At 39.3% G+C, this 17,114-nt stretch overlaps 1 protein-coding gene across 1 annotated transcript in view; it reads right to left on the bottom strand.

Moving 5' to 3' along the window:
* SPTBN5 (spectrin beta, non-erythrocytic 5) overlaps positions 1-17,114 on the bottom strand; it is a 97,229-nt gene that overhangs the window by 10,818 nt on the left and 69,297 nt on the right. The window contains exons 43-56 of the mRNA XM_050711324.1: positions 16,412-16,574; positions 14,333-14,521; positions 13,255-13,332; positions 11,636-11,808; positions 10,471-10,561; positions 9,701-9,847; positions 8,201-8,338; positions 7,399-7,655; positions 7,047-7,233; positions 3,904-4,116; positions 3,330-3,526; positions 2,522-2,726; positions 1,586-1,780; positions 345-500 (exon numbers count right to left, since the gene is read on the bottom strand). Coding sequence (XP_050567281.1) covers positions 345-500; positions 1,586-1,780; positions 2,522-2,726; positions 3,330-3,526; positions 3,904-4,116; positions 7,047-7,233; positions 7,399-7,655; positions 8,201-8,338; positions 9,701-9,847; positions 10,471-10,561; positions 11,636-11,808; positions 13,255-13,332; positions 14,333-14,521; positions 16,412-16,574 — 2,389 coding nt within the window. The remainder of the gene's footprint in view (positions 1-344; positions 501-1,585; positions 1,781-2,521; positions 2,727-3,329; positions 3,527-3,903; positions 4,117-7,046; positions 7,234-7,398; positions 7,656-8,200; positions 8,339-9,700; positions 9,848-10,470; positions 10,562-11,635; positions 11,809-13,254; positions 13,333-14,332; positions 14,522-16,411; positions 16,575-17,114) is intronic.

Genomic DNA, 17,114 nt, shown 5'->3' with positions numbered 1-17,114 from the left:
AGTGTAGAGCTGAAGTGTCTTCTTGCAGTTCAAATGACACCTTTGCAATTATAACAATTTGGAATATGCTTTAAGAAAGAAGCTTATCCTGAGAAGCAAAAGTAGTAACATCACAATGGTAAAAACAGGAGGAAAAGGGCCCCTTCTTTGAAGCAAAAAGAATACTTCAAGATGGAATAAATTCATCTTTTGCTGGCTTGCCAACAAGGTAGACAAGAAGATTTCAAATCAGGCATCAATCTCCTGGTTTTCCTTTTTTTTTCTTTTCTTCTCTTTTCTTTTTGTTTCATTTCTTGTAATTTATTTACACTTTTCTTCTACTGCTTCATAACAGATCCCCTTACCTCGACTCCCTCAAGCTGGCTGAGAAGTGTTTGTACACCTGGAAGATCATATCCATAATCATCTATGTCCACCACTGCCTCCTTCTCCTGCATCCAGCCTTTTACTTCATCTACATCGTGATCATACTGGTGAACTTGCTGGGCTGCTCTTAGATGCTGAAATGAAGAAAAATTTTAATTGCAATAAAATATATCATGTCTGCAGTGCAAGAATAGGCAACCCTGATATCATGCCCTAATGCAGTACAGACTGAGCAAGAGCAGGAGTGAAACACCTTCCCATTAAGTCATATAATTTCCCCAAGTTCTTTTTGTCAGTGAAAAGAAACAGAGGTATCCAAAGAGCAATTTATCCCCATGTAAGACGAATGACCAAGACAGAGAACATGAATTGCCCTCTAAAAGTTACCTTTCTCAACTATAGAAAGTGTCCTAGAAAACTGGCTTTAAATAGAGACCCACACTCCAGTGAAATAAGGAGAGTTGGATGAAAATTAGTTTTTCTGAAATGACATTTATTCTAAAACTATTTTAAATTTAAACTTTATATTAACAATTGTCATGCATTAACTGCTGCTAGCAGACAATAGTGGGCATGAACTATTTCATATTTGAAATAGGTACATAACAGTAGTGGAAAGACTTGAAGACATCTGACACTTACGTTCTCCTTGAACCAAATTAAATTGAATTCAATTTCTGCTTTTCTACATACATCTGTGACTGCAGTTTCACAAGATGGAGTGAGCTGATTTAACAGCTATCTGCTGCCAAAAGGTAAGGGTTTTGGCTCTGGGTTCTCCATCACCTTCTCTCCTATTTCCATTCTTTGACTTTAACTCACTAACCCAGAAAAAAATATATTGGCAGTTTTCCTCTCATTTAATGAGCTGAAGTAGTTCAAAAAAAAAAAAAAAAAAAAAAGAGTCCAATGAGTGCCAGAGCTAGCTTCCTGTAAGTGGTGGTAAACCACTAGGCTGCCTTAGTTTTTAAGGAAACTGGAGCTAGTAGTGAATTTGGGAAAACGGAATGTCTCTAGGCTGATAAGTATCTTTCATGTATAAGCCTTGCCAGGAGCAGTAGGGTAAGCAGTGGCTATAAATGGAAATGGATCAAGAAGGAAGCAAACAGGATACACCCATTACTCTTACCCTTGTGTTTCAACATTGGCAATGGAAACAGAAGAAGGACATGTGAAAATGGAGGGAAATCAATGCTCCAGCTTTTCATGCATTTCTTACCTCTGTCCTTGTCTGGATGGCATGGCATAGTTTCTCCCACATCTCATTGATTTGCTTTGTTCTCTTCTGTATAATGTCTGTCTTGCTGTGGCCATCCTTCTCTAGTTTAGATGCTAAATCATTTAAGGAGAGAACTTTGGAATGTCCCAGAGGTTTCACCTCATTTACAAAATCTTTAAACTTCTTCTCCAGCACCTATAGGATAAATGGGGACACAGATTTAGATACAAGAATTTCTTCCTACCTCTGTTAAAGATGCAGAAGAAATCACTTTCTTTGTGCTTTGTAACACAAATGCTACGCATTGCAGACTGTAAGTGCAAATCACTTGATAAACCCAGATGATCTGGAGTCAGAAGAAAGCACCATTTGTCTTGATCGTTTAACATCTTATGTGGCAGAGAAATATCACCCTCATCCTGACAGATATTCCCCAAATCAAAAAGCTAGGAAACAATCTCTTTAGCCTGTCCACATATGAAACAGCTGTTGAAAGCATTAATTCAGTGAACTGAGGAGAGGACACTATAAAGTATATCCCTCTGTACCATGTGCCCTGAGGAGAAATTCATCCTTGAAATCAGGAACTAGAGCTGTGAATGCTCCATCCCAGGATTTTCCACTGAAATTGTTGCAACCTATGGCCAAATTATTAGGCCCTGTCAAATTTAAAACAGGGCCAGAAGTGAAATGTGCTGTCTGCCCCTTATCCCACGAAAAAGTCAACTTTCTGATGCACCTATTTTTTCCATTGGAGGATGTTACCACCCTTCATAAACAGACAGAAACCAGTCTGAGTTCTTACTGCAGAGAACACTGGTTTGCTTAGTTTTTGTCACTGTAACATGTTTCATGTTCAGCAGCTACACAACAATTTTAGCAAATATATTCCTGCTTTGCCACACAACGCATACGACACCTTTTACTTTCTTTTACCTCAACACCATCTAAATCCTGCCCATAGTCATCAGACTCTGCTATAGTCTGTTTACTGGAAAGCCAGGCATCCACCAACTGGAATTCTCTTTCAAACTGATACAGCTGGAATTGTTCTTGCAGGCATTTTCTCTGGGTCTCAGCCTTCTGTAGGAGAGACTGATAGTCTGCTAGGATCCTCTGGAGCTTTGAAAGTATGGCTGGACTGCAAAAAACAAGAATCAGAAGGTATGTCTTTGTTTTACTGCTCTTTTTGAACACTGTCTTTTCTGATAGGTTGGATTTGCAATACTTTCAAAATACAGAAGAGATCAGATACTGTCATGGAGTGAGTTACACCAACACATGAAAACCAACTAGTTAAGGAAATTAAAGTATCTCACATGAATTGCTGCTCTTTTCCTTCTCCCCAGACACAAAAGCAAATTGGCAATGAAAAACAATGAACTGTCAAGAACGTTCATTTCCTTTCTCAAGCACAGTGCTTGTTAAACCTTTATGGTTACACATAATCAGAGTTAACTGAGAACTAGATGACAGTTCCTCAGAATAGACAGTGGACAAAGATGGTGATCGGCACTAATTGGCCTGATGTTGAAAAAACAACAGTTACGAAAACATTAAAACGATCATCAAGCTTTTTGGGGGGCTGACGGTGTATGATGGTGGTGAAGGAGGGATTGATGTCCCCTTAAATTGTATTTCTGAATAAGCCAAACAGCTACTAAAGACTGAACTTTTCCATATTGGTCTTCTGTGAGGAAATTTTTGTTAGACCTGGAGCAGAAGCCTGTTTTTGCATTCCTACCTCTCTGGGTTGTCTCTGTTTATTAAGCTAGCACCTGTCTCCTGCACTTTCTCAATCCGGGGCCTGAAACCCTCCATGTCTAGCTTGGTGGCTTCAAGTTTACGAAGTAAAGCTTGGGTGGATTCTTCATTCTTTCCATAATCAGAGGTCTCCAGAATGAAGGTCCTCTCTGCCAGCCAGGCCTCCACCTCCAGTAGCTGTATAAAAATACAGGGATGAGCTTATGCGCAACTGAAATTTATGTAAAGACAAAGAAAACTGGAAAGCATTGGTGCCCAAAGAGACACGTCAGTCAAAACAGAAAGCAGCTTAGGTGCCTTCCAATCTAGCAGATGTTATTTCAAAAAATACGTACCCAGAACCCAGTACTTATGGTTACTTATTTATTCATCATTGCAGTTACTTGGCAAAAGCAACTGTTAGTTTTCTATCGTACCCACATTTACCAGATATGAAAAATGAGAACAGTATGAATTCTGCTCCTATTTCAGCACTTGCAGCCACTCAGAAATACAGGTATCTCTCTTTTCAAGCAAATAAAGACCAAAATAAGTTTCTCATGAACCATCCCTACCTCAGTCAGGAACCGATGAGCCTCATATGACTGCATGAGCCGTTGTCTCCTCTCTCGAGCCTCTGCCTTCAAGTTTTCTACAGAAGTCTCAAGCTCCTTCATATGCTCCATAATCTTGTGAGAGGCTGAGTGGCCTCCCCTCACCAGATTCTGCCCTGTACTGAGCACTGCTTTGGTCAAAGCATCCCGACTGCTTATCTCATTCTCTAAATTCTGGAAAGAGTAAAGAGTAAAATGACAGACCAAAAATGAGAGCCATGGAGATTTTTCTATCAGATAATGTAGTTGTGTAATTCCATTATAAATCTGTTTTCTACACACAAAGAAGGGTCAGAGGTGCAAAGTCTGAGTGAATACTCTGAGTGGGACTGGAAGAGTTTTTTTTGGGTGAAGGAGCAATAACAGAAAGCAAATTTAGCCACAAAATTTGGACCTTGTCATGTACCCACCTCAGAGTGTGGAGGGAAGTGATTCTAACCACAAACATCTTACCTGTAGATTCCACTGAAATATACCCACTTTCACTCACATTACACCACATTTCTTGAATTAAAACATGTCTAAAGAACAAACAATTTATGTGCTGAGCAGTATTCATCATTTCCCAGAACCTTTCTAGAAGATGCAGCTTTACCTAACAGCCATTGTAAGCACTACTGAAATGCATACTAACAGACAGCCAAGAAAGAGGACAAGGAAAGAAGAAGAAAAATTACCTGAACCAGCTCTCAAAGACTATTTGAAATTAATGTTTGAAGACTAGTAGATTTTCAAAACCATATGTATACTTCTGTATACCCCTTCATATGATCTTTGGTGGGCAAGGACCATGCCTTCAATTTGTCTGTGAAAGGACGTTCATTCTATGGCTAACTAAGCCTGAGCACCTTGAACACAAAGCAAACCCCAGCATTTTATAATTGTTCTATTGATTTTCTCAGCTATAAAGCAGGTGGTTTCAGAGTTAGAGCGCAGTGTTGTGGTAATGTAGAAGAGATGTCCTTTGGGGAGAGGAGCTGCTCTTTCAACTTAAGTATCAGGCTTGGCTGCAAAGTAGCTCTGATTCTAATCTTGCCTTTAACTTCCCCCTATTAATTTCAAGACAGCCACTATGTTGTTGAAAAGTGACACCATATTTGACCCCAGCAGAACAGAATCCAGTGGCAAACTTTATAAAACATCTTGTACTGTGTGTTAATAATAAGCTAGCAGCGTGAAGAACAACTTTGCAGTTGATCATTTAGGAATATGTATTCACAGTACTTCATTTATATCAAAAGGAATTTTTAAGAAGGGGTGGTGGGGAAGTGAGTGGAAACTTTGCTCTTCCAAACCAAGCAGCTATGTTATGCACGTTATATTTGTGTGCAAGTGCACACAGGACGGTAATTTTTTTTACATTGGTACATTTCATGCACTATCACTTTTTTGGTAACTAACCAACGACTGATGTTACAAATCAAGCTCAATAAGACAAACAATAGAGGGTGGAACTAATAGCACATTCAATTTTTGACTAATATGTTATCTCTGACATTTGTTTGCCTGTAAACCAACAATAAAAAAAATGTTTAGAGACTAACTACTAAAAGATTTAGATTTAAAGCTTAGATTTTAATCTTGCTTCCAGGAGAATACGAAGCAAAATGGCCTTTTATTATACACTGGTATTATGATCTGTATCTCTCATTCTCAAAGTTTATTGAAATATTTTGAGACATGGCCAATTAACAAAAAGAATTGCAGCCTAAAGCATAACCTCCACTGTTCCCTCAGTTATCCCCAATATTTTCTCATATTAACAAAGCTCAAACATTCCTTCCTTCCATAAACCTAGTCTACTTCCCTACCAGGTAAATCAGCCCATAATTTTCAGAAGTAATTACACACATAGCAACATGCATACTTGTAATCATGATGAAATTAGCCTTTGTTCTTACTGTCTAATTGTAGAGTCACCAATTGCATCTCACTTAAATGCAAAATTTTTACAAATATGAAAACTTACATCAAATACTAAGAAGGTGCAAGCATTCAGAATATACCCATGGGTCTTAGTCAGGAATGTTCTGGCAGACACACTTAAAACATTTTACAGTTCTTCATTAAACTGTGAGTACACCTAGGATAAATCTACTTTTTAAGAGACTTCATCCTTGCCCTAATATGCCAGTTGTACCAGTCTTGACCTTTTACCCTGGGGACATTCCAAATTTTTTTTTAAAAGTTCAGAGTTTTATTTCTAGACATGCAGGTTGCATCAAATGCCTGTGCCTTCAATATTTATTTATATGTACAAGCACACTCCCTCCTTGTAAGATCTTCTGTCTTCCCTAGTGCTATTGCAGATTTTCCCCACAGGCGCTTGACCTGGCACTTAAATGAGCTGTCATTTGCTAACATTAAATACCAATAGCTGCTGGAAACTTTTAGCAGTTTTTTTTTTCCCTCCACCTCGTGTTTGCAAGAGACAGTGCTCCTTACTCAAAAACGATTAGAAAGGCAGTTGCTGTTTTATCGGTATTTGAGATGACAGTGTTCCAGGCACTGCTGTCTCTGATGGCCCATCTAAACGTTGTGAAATAACTCAGCAGCTATCTTGAAAGTTACCACTGGAATGAAGGTCAGCTAAGGATCTTAACATCCTGTTAACTCCCTCCCTCCACAGGAGAAGGAGTTGGGGGGTGGTGGTGGGGAGGAGATGTTTTTCTAAGAGCTCATCCTCAGACATCTGAGCAATGAGTTTGCCTGGATGTACTTAACAAGTTTCATAGCATATTTATTAGGACATCTGTTACTCAAAGAAGCTATGCCAGCATGCACAACAGTTCACAAAATCTAGTTTACATTGTAATGGCCAGGTTTTGAACTCAGTTTGCAGAAAGAGCCAATGTGTCCACAGAAAAGCATACGGTACGGTCCCTACAGCACTGCAATGATAAGCATGGAATCCCACATGCTGCTGTGTCATAGACATATCCTTCAAAAAAAAAAATCACTATTACCAGCCAAGGATAGAAGTTATCCCTGGCATCATGAATCCTGCTAGTCAAAGCACAGCAGATGAAGTTTGTCAGAGGCAAACCGAATTCCATGTTCTCTCTTTGCTTCTAAAGATTGAGCGTGGTTCTTTTTGATGTTACCTGGTGCTTTTCCTGTAGACTCTGGACAGTTGCTAGGGATTGGCCATAATCCTTGGAGGATGCCATGGGGAGTTTCTCATGAACCCAAGCTAACTCCTCATCAACATCTCGGAAGAACTGGTATTGAAGTTTGCTTTCCTCCAAATTCCCACGTCTCTCCTGCAGAGGATCACGCAGACTTTTGTATCTGCAGATTTTAAAGAGAACCTAGTGAGGACTGCAGAGTAGTACAGGACGAATGCAAAAGGTTCTTTTCAGAATGATATAGACAAAGAAAAAAAAGATGCACGGAAGAAGAAGGCTGAGAAAAATAGGTAAACGATAGCAGGAGACAGGCCAGGCACTAACACACCTCTGCACCAGCAAATCCACTCTATTTTCTAGCTCATCAGCAAGGAAATGCTTCTGCTGCTGGAACTCCTGAGCTGTGTTCACAAGTTCTTGCAGTCGGTCCCTATGGCCAATAATGTCTTCCTCCAGTTCCTCTTGTTTCTTCAGATGACTGTTCAGAACCACCAGATCATTGCTACTATATGGTGCTTTCAACTCATTTTCCACATCTTCCAACCATTTTTCCACATCCTCTACACTCCGCTGAAAATGAAGGGCCTGGGGACAAGCAGGACAAAGTCCAATTTAACTGTTAGGATATATAATACAATATACAATTTCAACTCCTCTCAATAAGAACCACATATAAATGCAGAAAAACTTCCCAGTGCACAGTGACCTCTTCCCAGATATGATGGTAGTCCAAATGAAGAGGATTCAGTCAGAGTGAATACAAGAATGGAGGCAGAGAACACCAAGAGCTAATCTTACTTGTGTTGTGTTGCACAAATACAAATGATGGACACAGTACCTTAAAAGTGTGCCATTTCACAGAATCAGTGATCTAAATCCTGGTCTAAACTGGCAGCAAAAGGCAGAAAGCAACACAGCCTACAAATCCTTTCCCCTCACAAGAGATCCCCAATTCTTCCCCCGGTTCCATTCGTTCAGTCCACACTTGGTAGTTTCTTTGCTCTGATGGTCTTGATGAATCAAGTCTGATTATCTCAAGTGACACAGTCATATGTAAGACTGTGCGGCAAGGCAGCCATGCTACTTCCGGAAATGACACAAAGACCCAACCAATGGCACCCCTGCATTACCTTGTATGTATCCTGCAGCTTGGCCCGTTTCTCTTGGCAGCTCGCTAGCAGTTCCTCCCATAGCTCTTCCATTTCTTGTAGCCTAGACTGAATAGCCTCAGGGGCATAGTGCTTCTCACGGAGCATCTTCTCCCCTTCCTACAGCAGAGAGAACAAAGTTTTCTTCCTTTGCTGAATGCATCAGAATGTATCACCTTTGCCTCAATAAACAAAGTCTACTGGCACAGCTATGTAAACGGACAGCTGCAGCCATTGCTTTCTGACATAACATAAGGAGGCTGCAGAGATGAAGAAAAAGAGATAAAGGCAAAATACTTATTGCAAGTAGGGCAGAAGCTGATTTTCTTGTCTTTTTAACCTCTAAAATGATTTGAAATGCTAGAAGAATATTAAAAGACATCTAAAGGGTAAAGAGAATTTTCATTATGCAACAGCTACGTTGCTTAAAAGCTGGCAGGGATCCTAGTTTGCAACCATGATTTTTTTTTTCTATGATGTGCCATATTCCATGACCATTGCTTGAGATTGCCCAGCCACCTAGGCCTTTCTTTTCCCTTTCTCGCAAGCTAAAAGGGTGAACCATCTCATACTAGTGAACATGAGGTAGTAAAATCTCTAGTTTAGAGGTATGCAGTTTCACCCTTTAGTCCCCCTGTCATGTCTGTGTTGTGTCTAAATATAAAGGGTTCTGCAATACTAGACACAGGTGAGTATGAAGAGGAACTCTACCTTTAATGCTTAGTTATCTCTTGCAAAATACAGCTAGTAAGTAAGTACTGTGCTGAGAATAAGGTTAATAAACATGTAACAGTCTGTCCTTCCAAACTTATCATCTGATCGTAGCTTCTGCCAAGTATCTGACAAAGCTTGTCAGACTTCCCTCATATCTCTCCTACTAGCATGCCTCTGCAAAGGCAACACTTGAAAACTTGTCTTGATCTTTTCTGTTGGATACAACTTATCTGACTTGTTGAAGTTGTGCATCCAATCACCTAGGTTCCCTGCTGGAAAGAAACAGATACACCTCCAAAGTGTGATTCACACCAGAGAGGAGTGTCTAAAGTCAGTGGAATGAATCACTTTTGAGAGCACCTATCTCCTTCCGTTGCATGCACAGTGAATATAGATAACAAGCCCACGTTAAACACTAACAGATAAGTTGAAAGAACCCTGTGGGCACACAAATTTCTTGGCAGACCAAAAGAACAAGCTGCCCAACCTCCTCAAAGACAGAGTGAACAACATCAGTGAGAGGACAGTGATTTCCCCTTGCTTGTTCGAGGTCTCTGTAACTCAGTCTGCTTATAGTCTTTCACACCACTTGCCCAGCCTTGCCATCAACCAGCTTCGGGGGGTCACCATCCCTGAAGGTCTTCAAGAAACGTGTAGATTTAGAACTTAGTAGCATGGTTTAGTGGTGGACTTTAGTACTAGGTTAAAGGTTGGACTAGATGATCCTAGAGGTCTTTTCCAACCTGCATGATTCTACGACTCACTCACAGATTTGATGGAGTCCAGGCGATTCCTATTGGCCATGATCTCTGCTTGGAAAGCCTGGTGCTTCTGAAGTTTGGTCTGTAGATTGCTTGGATCCTTCCAGCTATCATCCTGGGCAATGCTGTTCTTCTCATTGATCCAGGCAGCCACCTTTGGGGAGGAAAGTTCAGAAATAGTAAAGAACTTCAGTATTTGTTCAATTCCAACCTGCCAGGCACTCCTCTAGCATGTATAAAACATACGATTAGCGAGTGGGGACACAAACGAGTTGTCCTTTTGTGATTCTGCTTCCCTAAGCTCCTCACATCTTTCATGATGAGGTTACCTCTACACCTCTGTTTACCAGCACTGTCATCTGGAAATGGATCTGCCTCCATGAAATATTTCCTATAGAGTGAGAAAGAGTGTGGGCACAGGTGTGCATACACACATGTGCATGCAGAAGAAAGGGCAATTACCTCCCTATTTCTACCCTACCATCCATATCTCACAAGAAAAGGACTAATATGTCTCTTCCCATGAATTATGATATGGTGGCACATTTCCTTTTAAGAACCTATTTCTTACAGATTTTGCTGTGGTCCAAATGGAGGGAAGCTGTGACTTGAAAAGTGAAAAATATTCCTTCACCCTTATTCTCATATTTTCCAATATAATCTAATTCCAGACTTGGTTCCTTGATTTTTCTCTCAGTAAATCCCTTCAGGGATTCAGACCTATGCAGCACAGTATGTTTTAAGAAACAGAATACCGTGAATCCTGTGTAATTGTACCTCATAGGAATTCTTCAGCAACTTCTGCAGAAGCCTTGATTCCTCTAGCAGATGTCTGCGAGCAGCAGCATTCTCCAGCAATTTCTCTTTTCTGAAAGGAAGACAGATGTGTGAGGAAAAAGCCACAGAGTGATTTAGATAGTATACTGGCTTTTGATTTTCGTCTCTAAAAAACACATGACCTAACGCTTGGTGTCTAAGAGAGAACTGTCCATAATATGCAGCCTTCCATGATTCACACTGTCAGAGAAGATGCTCATGACACTATCAGAATTTGATTACTAGCAGATAAATATATATAAAGTACGCACAAATTCTGCGTGTATGATACCTGCATCTAGGAAACACATTACTGCCTTTCAGGGGACAACTGAACATAAGGTCAGCTGGTTTCTAGATGGAAAACCTATGGGTATAATGGTATTTGTCACTGATAATATCTGACAAGCCAAAGCTACAACATCCTTTCATCTTTCTTCCAAATGTGGACCTGCAGCACTTTATTCATGTTAAGACAGGCATGAAATAGTTTGATCGTATTAATAATTTTGTATGTTTGCTTTCATTGTAAGGGATTTCTAATTTCTTTTTGTAAATTTTACATACATCTCTTCATCTACCATAGAAATGAACATAACCACTTCTAATGCTAGTATTTGTTTAAGATGAACGCTACACAACATGCCAGGAAAAATAAAGTAACTCACACAAAAGGCCAAGATCTAATCAGAAAGAACTGCAAAATGCCCTAAAAGATAATTTGAGCAGGGCTTTAAGATCAACCCACTAGAGCAGTGAAAAAGCAGTTGTGTATGAAATGACCTTTCTTGATGGTATTTAATGACAATGAAATATTTAATGGCACAGCAGGCCTCTGTGTGTTGTCTGCAGCACTGTCCCTGTGGCCAGGCCAGGGTACAGAATTACAGGAATAGGGCCTTTTTCTGAATCTCACCCCCCTCTGCTTAACTGTATTTTGGAATCCTCCTACTAAATATTAACTAGTCTCAAGCCAATTTTGCAAGATCACAGATTGCAGTGGAAAGTCAAGTAAATGCAAACCAGTTTATGGTTCTCTTACAACATTTGGATATATTAGAGTGACATTGGAAGAATCTCATTGCAAAAGAGAAGGGTGGCAGACATGGGGAGGGTTTGACTTCACCTCCTCAGAACAGCCTGGCATCTGTTGGTGATGTTGTCTGAGTCGTAATGCTTGTTCTGAATTAGCTGCTGAGCAAACGAAGCCATCTCATCAATTTTCTCCATCTGAGCTTCCAGGGATTTTTCAAACTGCATGTGTTTCCGCTGTAGGCTCTCCACACTAGACAATGAGTCCTAGATGGAATTCAACAAAGGGAAGCTGCTTTCAGTCAGAGTTATTCCATCTACCACACTGATAATCCAGAAGCTAAATGGCATTTACCCCACATTTGCAAGCTGTCAAGAAAATTTATTGGCCTTTGAAATTTGTTGGCATTGAATCTGAGACTTGGGGCCTAAATGTTCCATGCGTGGTCTGAGACTGATAATTCAGGGTCAAAACTGAACAAAATGCTGGATGCTTTGCTGCTTCTGCTTACTGCTGCGCTACATAGAGCATCTCATACTTCTCAGGAGATAAAGCTGATCACCTACTCATGAATCAATCTTGTGACGGATGCTATTTTTGGCAGTAAATATGGGATGCCAAACCGACATCAAAGTTATGTGAACAAATATGTCACAGAAAGAGATTGAAATTAGAGCTTCAGTTTCAGACCATGGAATTTGGAAGAGCTCGGATCCAGATTTGAATCTGAAGACTGGTGCCTGCCATTACAGTTAATCTAGAGACAAACACATTCTAACTTCCAGTGAATTTGTGAATCCATTTGTGAATCCAAAGCTTTAAGAGCTCTCTTTTTAGCACCCCCTTGCACTTTTAATTTTAGAATCAGTGTCAAAATGTTGTTACTTTAATAAACTCTGCTTTCTCACTATTCTAGAGGAAGCTATAAAGCTCCTGAAGAAATGTATCGTCTCAAAAGGTCACATCAAATGGGTCAGAAAAACATCTAAACTTCTGGGTGCTTACATGAGTCATTGGAAGAGAAATTACTGAGTGCTTTCTTTGCATTGCTGAGCTAAATATGACTGGAAAATGGGTGGCTCCTTCTAAGTCTCTTATACTTCAATGGAGGGACTGTAAATACATACCTCCAGGCTGAAACTTACAGAGACAGACACCAGCCAATAGCATTACATGTTTTTCTTACCATTTGTATCCATTATGTCTACACTGAACTCCAAGATGTAATTGTAGCTTCTGCACAGACAGCTGATTTGGTACCTATACAAGGTACTGAGTAAAGCATCACAGTTTATACCCAGCATCCTGCATGGTTTTTGTACCCCATGTCTTAGTCTGTAGTTCCAGTTATTGCACTGTTACCGGTACCTGAAGAATCTAATTTAGAGCTACACTAGGTATGTCAGCAGTGACAGGGGTGACAACCTGCATAATGTTAGTAAATTTATTTGAGCCAGATATATTCAGTAAGAGAAATGCAGTCTATTTTCCTGCCATAATAGGAGAAATCAGACTGTTTAATTACTCCTGGGGCTGAGCAACCCATCCTGTGTAAAGTATTGAGGAAGGAAATCTGATCCCAGATCATCAACAAGACAAAACAGTAACTTCAGAAGAAGAAGATGGAAGGTTCTGAGCACATCATCATACTTCACAGCTCCCAGTTCTCCAGACCGATACCTGAGAACATGATCATTTCTTGGAGCACCTACCCCTAAGTCTTCATTGGCTAGGAAAGCCTCTTTGCTGCTGAGCCAGCTCTCAGTCTGTTCCACATAGCCATAGAATTTCTGTATAGGGAAAAAAAGCAGTTGTAAACATGGTGTAAAGTAGACTTGGGCAGAGTATACTGAAAAAAAAACCTAAACTGCTAGGGCAGTTGCAAAAATTAATCACACAGCACTGGATGGCAATAAGCATTAGATGCTGGCAAAACCATGTGCGTAACAACTATTATTGTAGCATTCTCTTTTATAATATGACTATTTGTCTAAGACATTGGATACAATACAAGTAATTGTAGCATGTTTGCTAATACCGTAGAGAAAGTGCTGTGTAAGGTAACTGGCTAGTAAACAGGACTGTAACATGGCCTGAAGTAAGTAGAAGGTAATACATAAAGAAGCTTAAAAGCAGCCCTTACCATATGGTTTGAGTTCTCATATATATGAAGCTTTTTAGATGGGACTAGTAGGACAAGCTGTTATTTAAGGTACTCAACATTACCCCTTGTAAGATCTCTGTTTCAGTTATTTCTAACTTTTGCCAACAAGTTATTTGGGCAGAAATTTTGTAAAGTGAGATGATTGTTTCAGGGATGTGTTTCTGGAAAACTGCAGCCAGGACAGTTCTTATATTAGAAAAAAAGCCAGGGAAAAATACATTATTTTGTTCATGCTATATTTTTCTTCGAATAATTCTTTAAAAATACATGCCTCCAGCCATGTTTTGGGGGAGGGTATTGAATTTAGTAGGGTAGTGACGTTCTATTTTTACTACATGCCTTTTGTCAACTACATAAATGTTTGACCTAATTTTGACAAGTTTTATAACTTTTGAAAAGCAGATGAGCACATGTTCCATAGAAATTGCTTTGATTTGTAAAGATGGAATTTAAAAATACAATAAAAATCCTGTGCCCTCAGTAGCCTTCCAGAAACCAGTGTTAAACACTGGGTATTATCATTTCATCCCCAATAGGTGGTAATCCCATGTTATAAAATGTGCTGTTTATACCAAGGGAAGTTGTCACTGGGATGTGCATTCCCTGTAGAATGTCATTTTACTCACCTGTAAATCTTGTGCCTGAAACAGTTTTATATGTTGCTCCTGCCATGCTTTGATCAGTTCAGACCAGGCTTGCTGTAGTCTGGAAAGGGACTGGTGAATCTCAGGGGTTGCATAGTGATCAGAATTGGCAAGTTGTTGACCATAGTTACTGAGAGAGTTGAATCTTTCCACTCGTGCTTCAATCTCCTCCTAAAATATATTACTAAGGTTGATGTCAAGGGTTTATGGAAAGCCAACTATTCAGAATACAGGCCTTAAGGGGAAGAATATAGACTGTAACTTTCCAACACTAATATTTGTATGGAAAATCATTCATGTTTGAGCTATGTTACTGAAAGAGCACAGAATTGCCTAAGAGAAAATAAATGTGGACAATAAATGACTTTATTGCTCTAGGAACAACTGGTCTCCTACAAATCAAAATTGGGATTAAATTAGAAACAGATTGGAAAATACTCATATAAATGAAAACAGTTTTGAACACCCATAATACTGTATACCCCACTGAGTCTTCCTATATAAAGGTGGTTCTAAGACAAACAGTACCTAGAATTTTTCCCCTCCTGCCAAATAAATTGGCATCAGATTATTACATTAAAGACACTGTTCTACTTCATTTCATGGTGTTAAAATGAAATACTTAACTTTTTCACCTGGTCTGAGGAATGAGTTCTGCCTGTATACTGAATCCCCGAGGTGAAAGCATTAAAAGCAACTATGAGACCTATGAATTGAGTGTGGAATTCGTGATGGAAACCATTTGAAAATAAAAATAACCATGTACTGAAATAATACTGTATATTAACTCGTAAACCATCTTAAAAATTATGGCATGGACTACTAAATGCCTGAAATTAGAACAGTTCCTTTTAGGTATTCTTTTTGAAGGTGGTGATGGTGCCCAGTCTTTGATAACACAGCTGTAATGTACCATTTTATTTATTTTTTAATTTAGATTAGTACCTCGTGTTTAACTACAGTCTCCCCTAAGGACTATAGTTTGAGCCACTAACCTGAATAAAAAATAAATCCATTTTTCTTGTCATGCCTATAATTTTAGTTTAGTCAACCCTGTGCAAAAGAATACATTCCCTGGATTCTGCCTTTTATTGTGTGGCTATCTCTTTAGAAACAAGGGGTTCCTTTACTAACAGATATTAAAGACCTAGATCTTGCTCCTACCTAAATTTAGAATATGTTGCATCAGTGCTTTTTTTTTTTTTCAAGTGTTTTCTATTGTTTCTAAAATTGCTGAGTCTGTGACATGAGAAATAATTGTTAATAAAAAGAAGACTGAAAGAAGAGGGGGCATCAGGTATTTCATACTAAATTCAGGTTTGAAAAATGAAATAGAATCTACAAACTAATTATGCTAGTGATGGGACCCACAAAGCACTGGATTTTCATCATTAATATTAGTCATGATTCTGGGAACATGCCTTTTAGAAAAGGTAACATAACTGCAAAGAAAAGATAACACAAAAACTGAAAGATAGCAATGATGCTTGTGAAAAAGTAAAGTAACATTTTTTCTAAGGTTAATTAACAATAGCACTCCCTGTAGAAAATCCACCAAAAATTTTAGCCAAATCAGTCTGCAAACGATTGTGTGGTAATTTGTACTGGGATATGAAGTGTTTCAGAACTGAAAATGTAGTACCATCCAATGGTAATTTACTGCCTCATGTGAGTCAATGCTGGTTTTATTTTCCTCTGAGGCAAATGGAGTTTGCATCACAAAATCTAGCTCAAAGCTAGATTGCAATTAACTTTTTAGTAACCTGAGTAAAGAGATCAGCACTGAGACTGAATCAGCTTTTAACCTGCAGGACTGGACAGCAGAAGAGGTGAGAGGGAATGTAGCTTTTTGGGACTTTTTGCAGAAACGTAAGCTGTTAAATAGCTCATGGGATAGAGTTCTATTAGTTCTTAGGTGACTTCTGTCACTAACCTGTTACTGAAAACAGTCTTACAATATTATTGACAGACGCATGCAGTAGAATCCTGCTGTCTGCAGCTTTTAATTCCTGTAAGGAAGGATTCCCAGTATATTCAACTGAAAGCAAGGATGATACTCGCCTTTCTCTGCTGATGCTCCTCAATCATGCTTTCAACATCATTTAGACTTTTAGGGAGTCCTCCTGTTTCCATTAAACCTCTGATGTTTTGGACCCAATCTAGCATTTCCTTCATCTCAAAGTTAAACTTCTGCAATTGATACGAGGCCGCCAGCTTCTCCTTCCTGCAATGCAATGTGCATTAGCCAACAGAGTTGTCTAGTTCCCATCCCCTCCCCATTTGCAGAGCAAGGTATCCTATGAGAAACCAACTCAAGTGAATTCAAGCCTTCTAGCTTTCCCTTGCAGCTCCTTTCTTCGTGCTAAACCAAAACTACAGGTGATGAATGCTGCCTTGGAGACAACGAGCTTACCTTATTTTCTACCTCAGTTCATTAGGACAAGAAAAGTGAAAACCTTCATAACTGTTGTTTCCAGAAACAATTCCAACTCAGGCCTGAGCTTTTCTTGTTTTGGAAAGATTCAAGAAAAAAATCTTCTAGAATCATCCAAAAATAAGTCTTCCACAAAGGCTTCATGACAGATTTAATCTGATAGTCCGGAGGCATTTTAGTAACATTATTTTAGTGGAATAAGCTAGGAACTAATTGGACCAGCTTTCCCAAAGTCACATCTGTGGAACTTCTGTTGTACAAAGTCATCCTTGTTCCAATGCAGGTGTCTTAGCTGCCTGTATATGCTTTGTAATGGACCCTCAAAAACTT

Source organism: Cygnus atratus, chromosome 5 (assembly GCF_013377495.2).
Source record: "Cygnus atratus isolate AKBS03 ecotype Queensland, Australia chromosome 5, CAtr_DNAZoo_HiC_assembly, whole genome shotgun sequence".
NCBI lineage: Eukaryota > Metazoa > Chordata > Aves > Anseriformes > Anatidae > Cygnus > Cygnus atratus.
The sequence above is the reverse complement of the archived record's forward strand: the minus strand, read 5'-3'. Positions and strand labels throughout refer to the sequence as shown.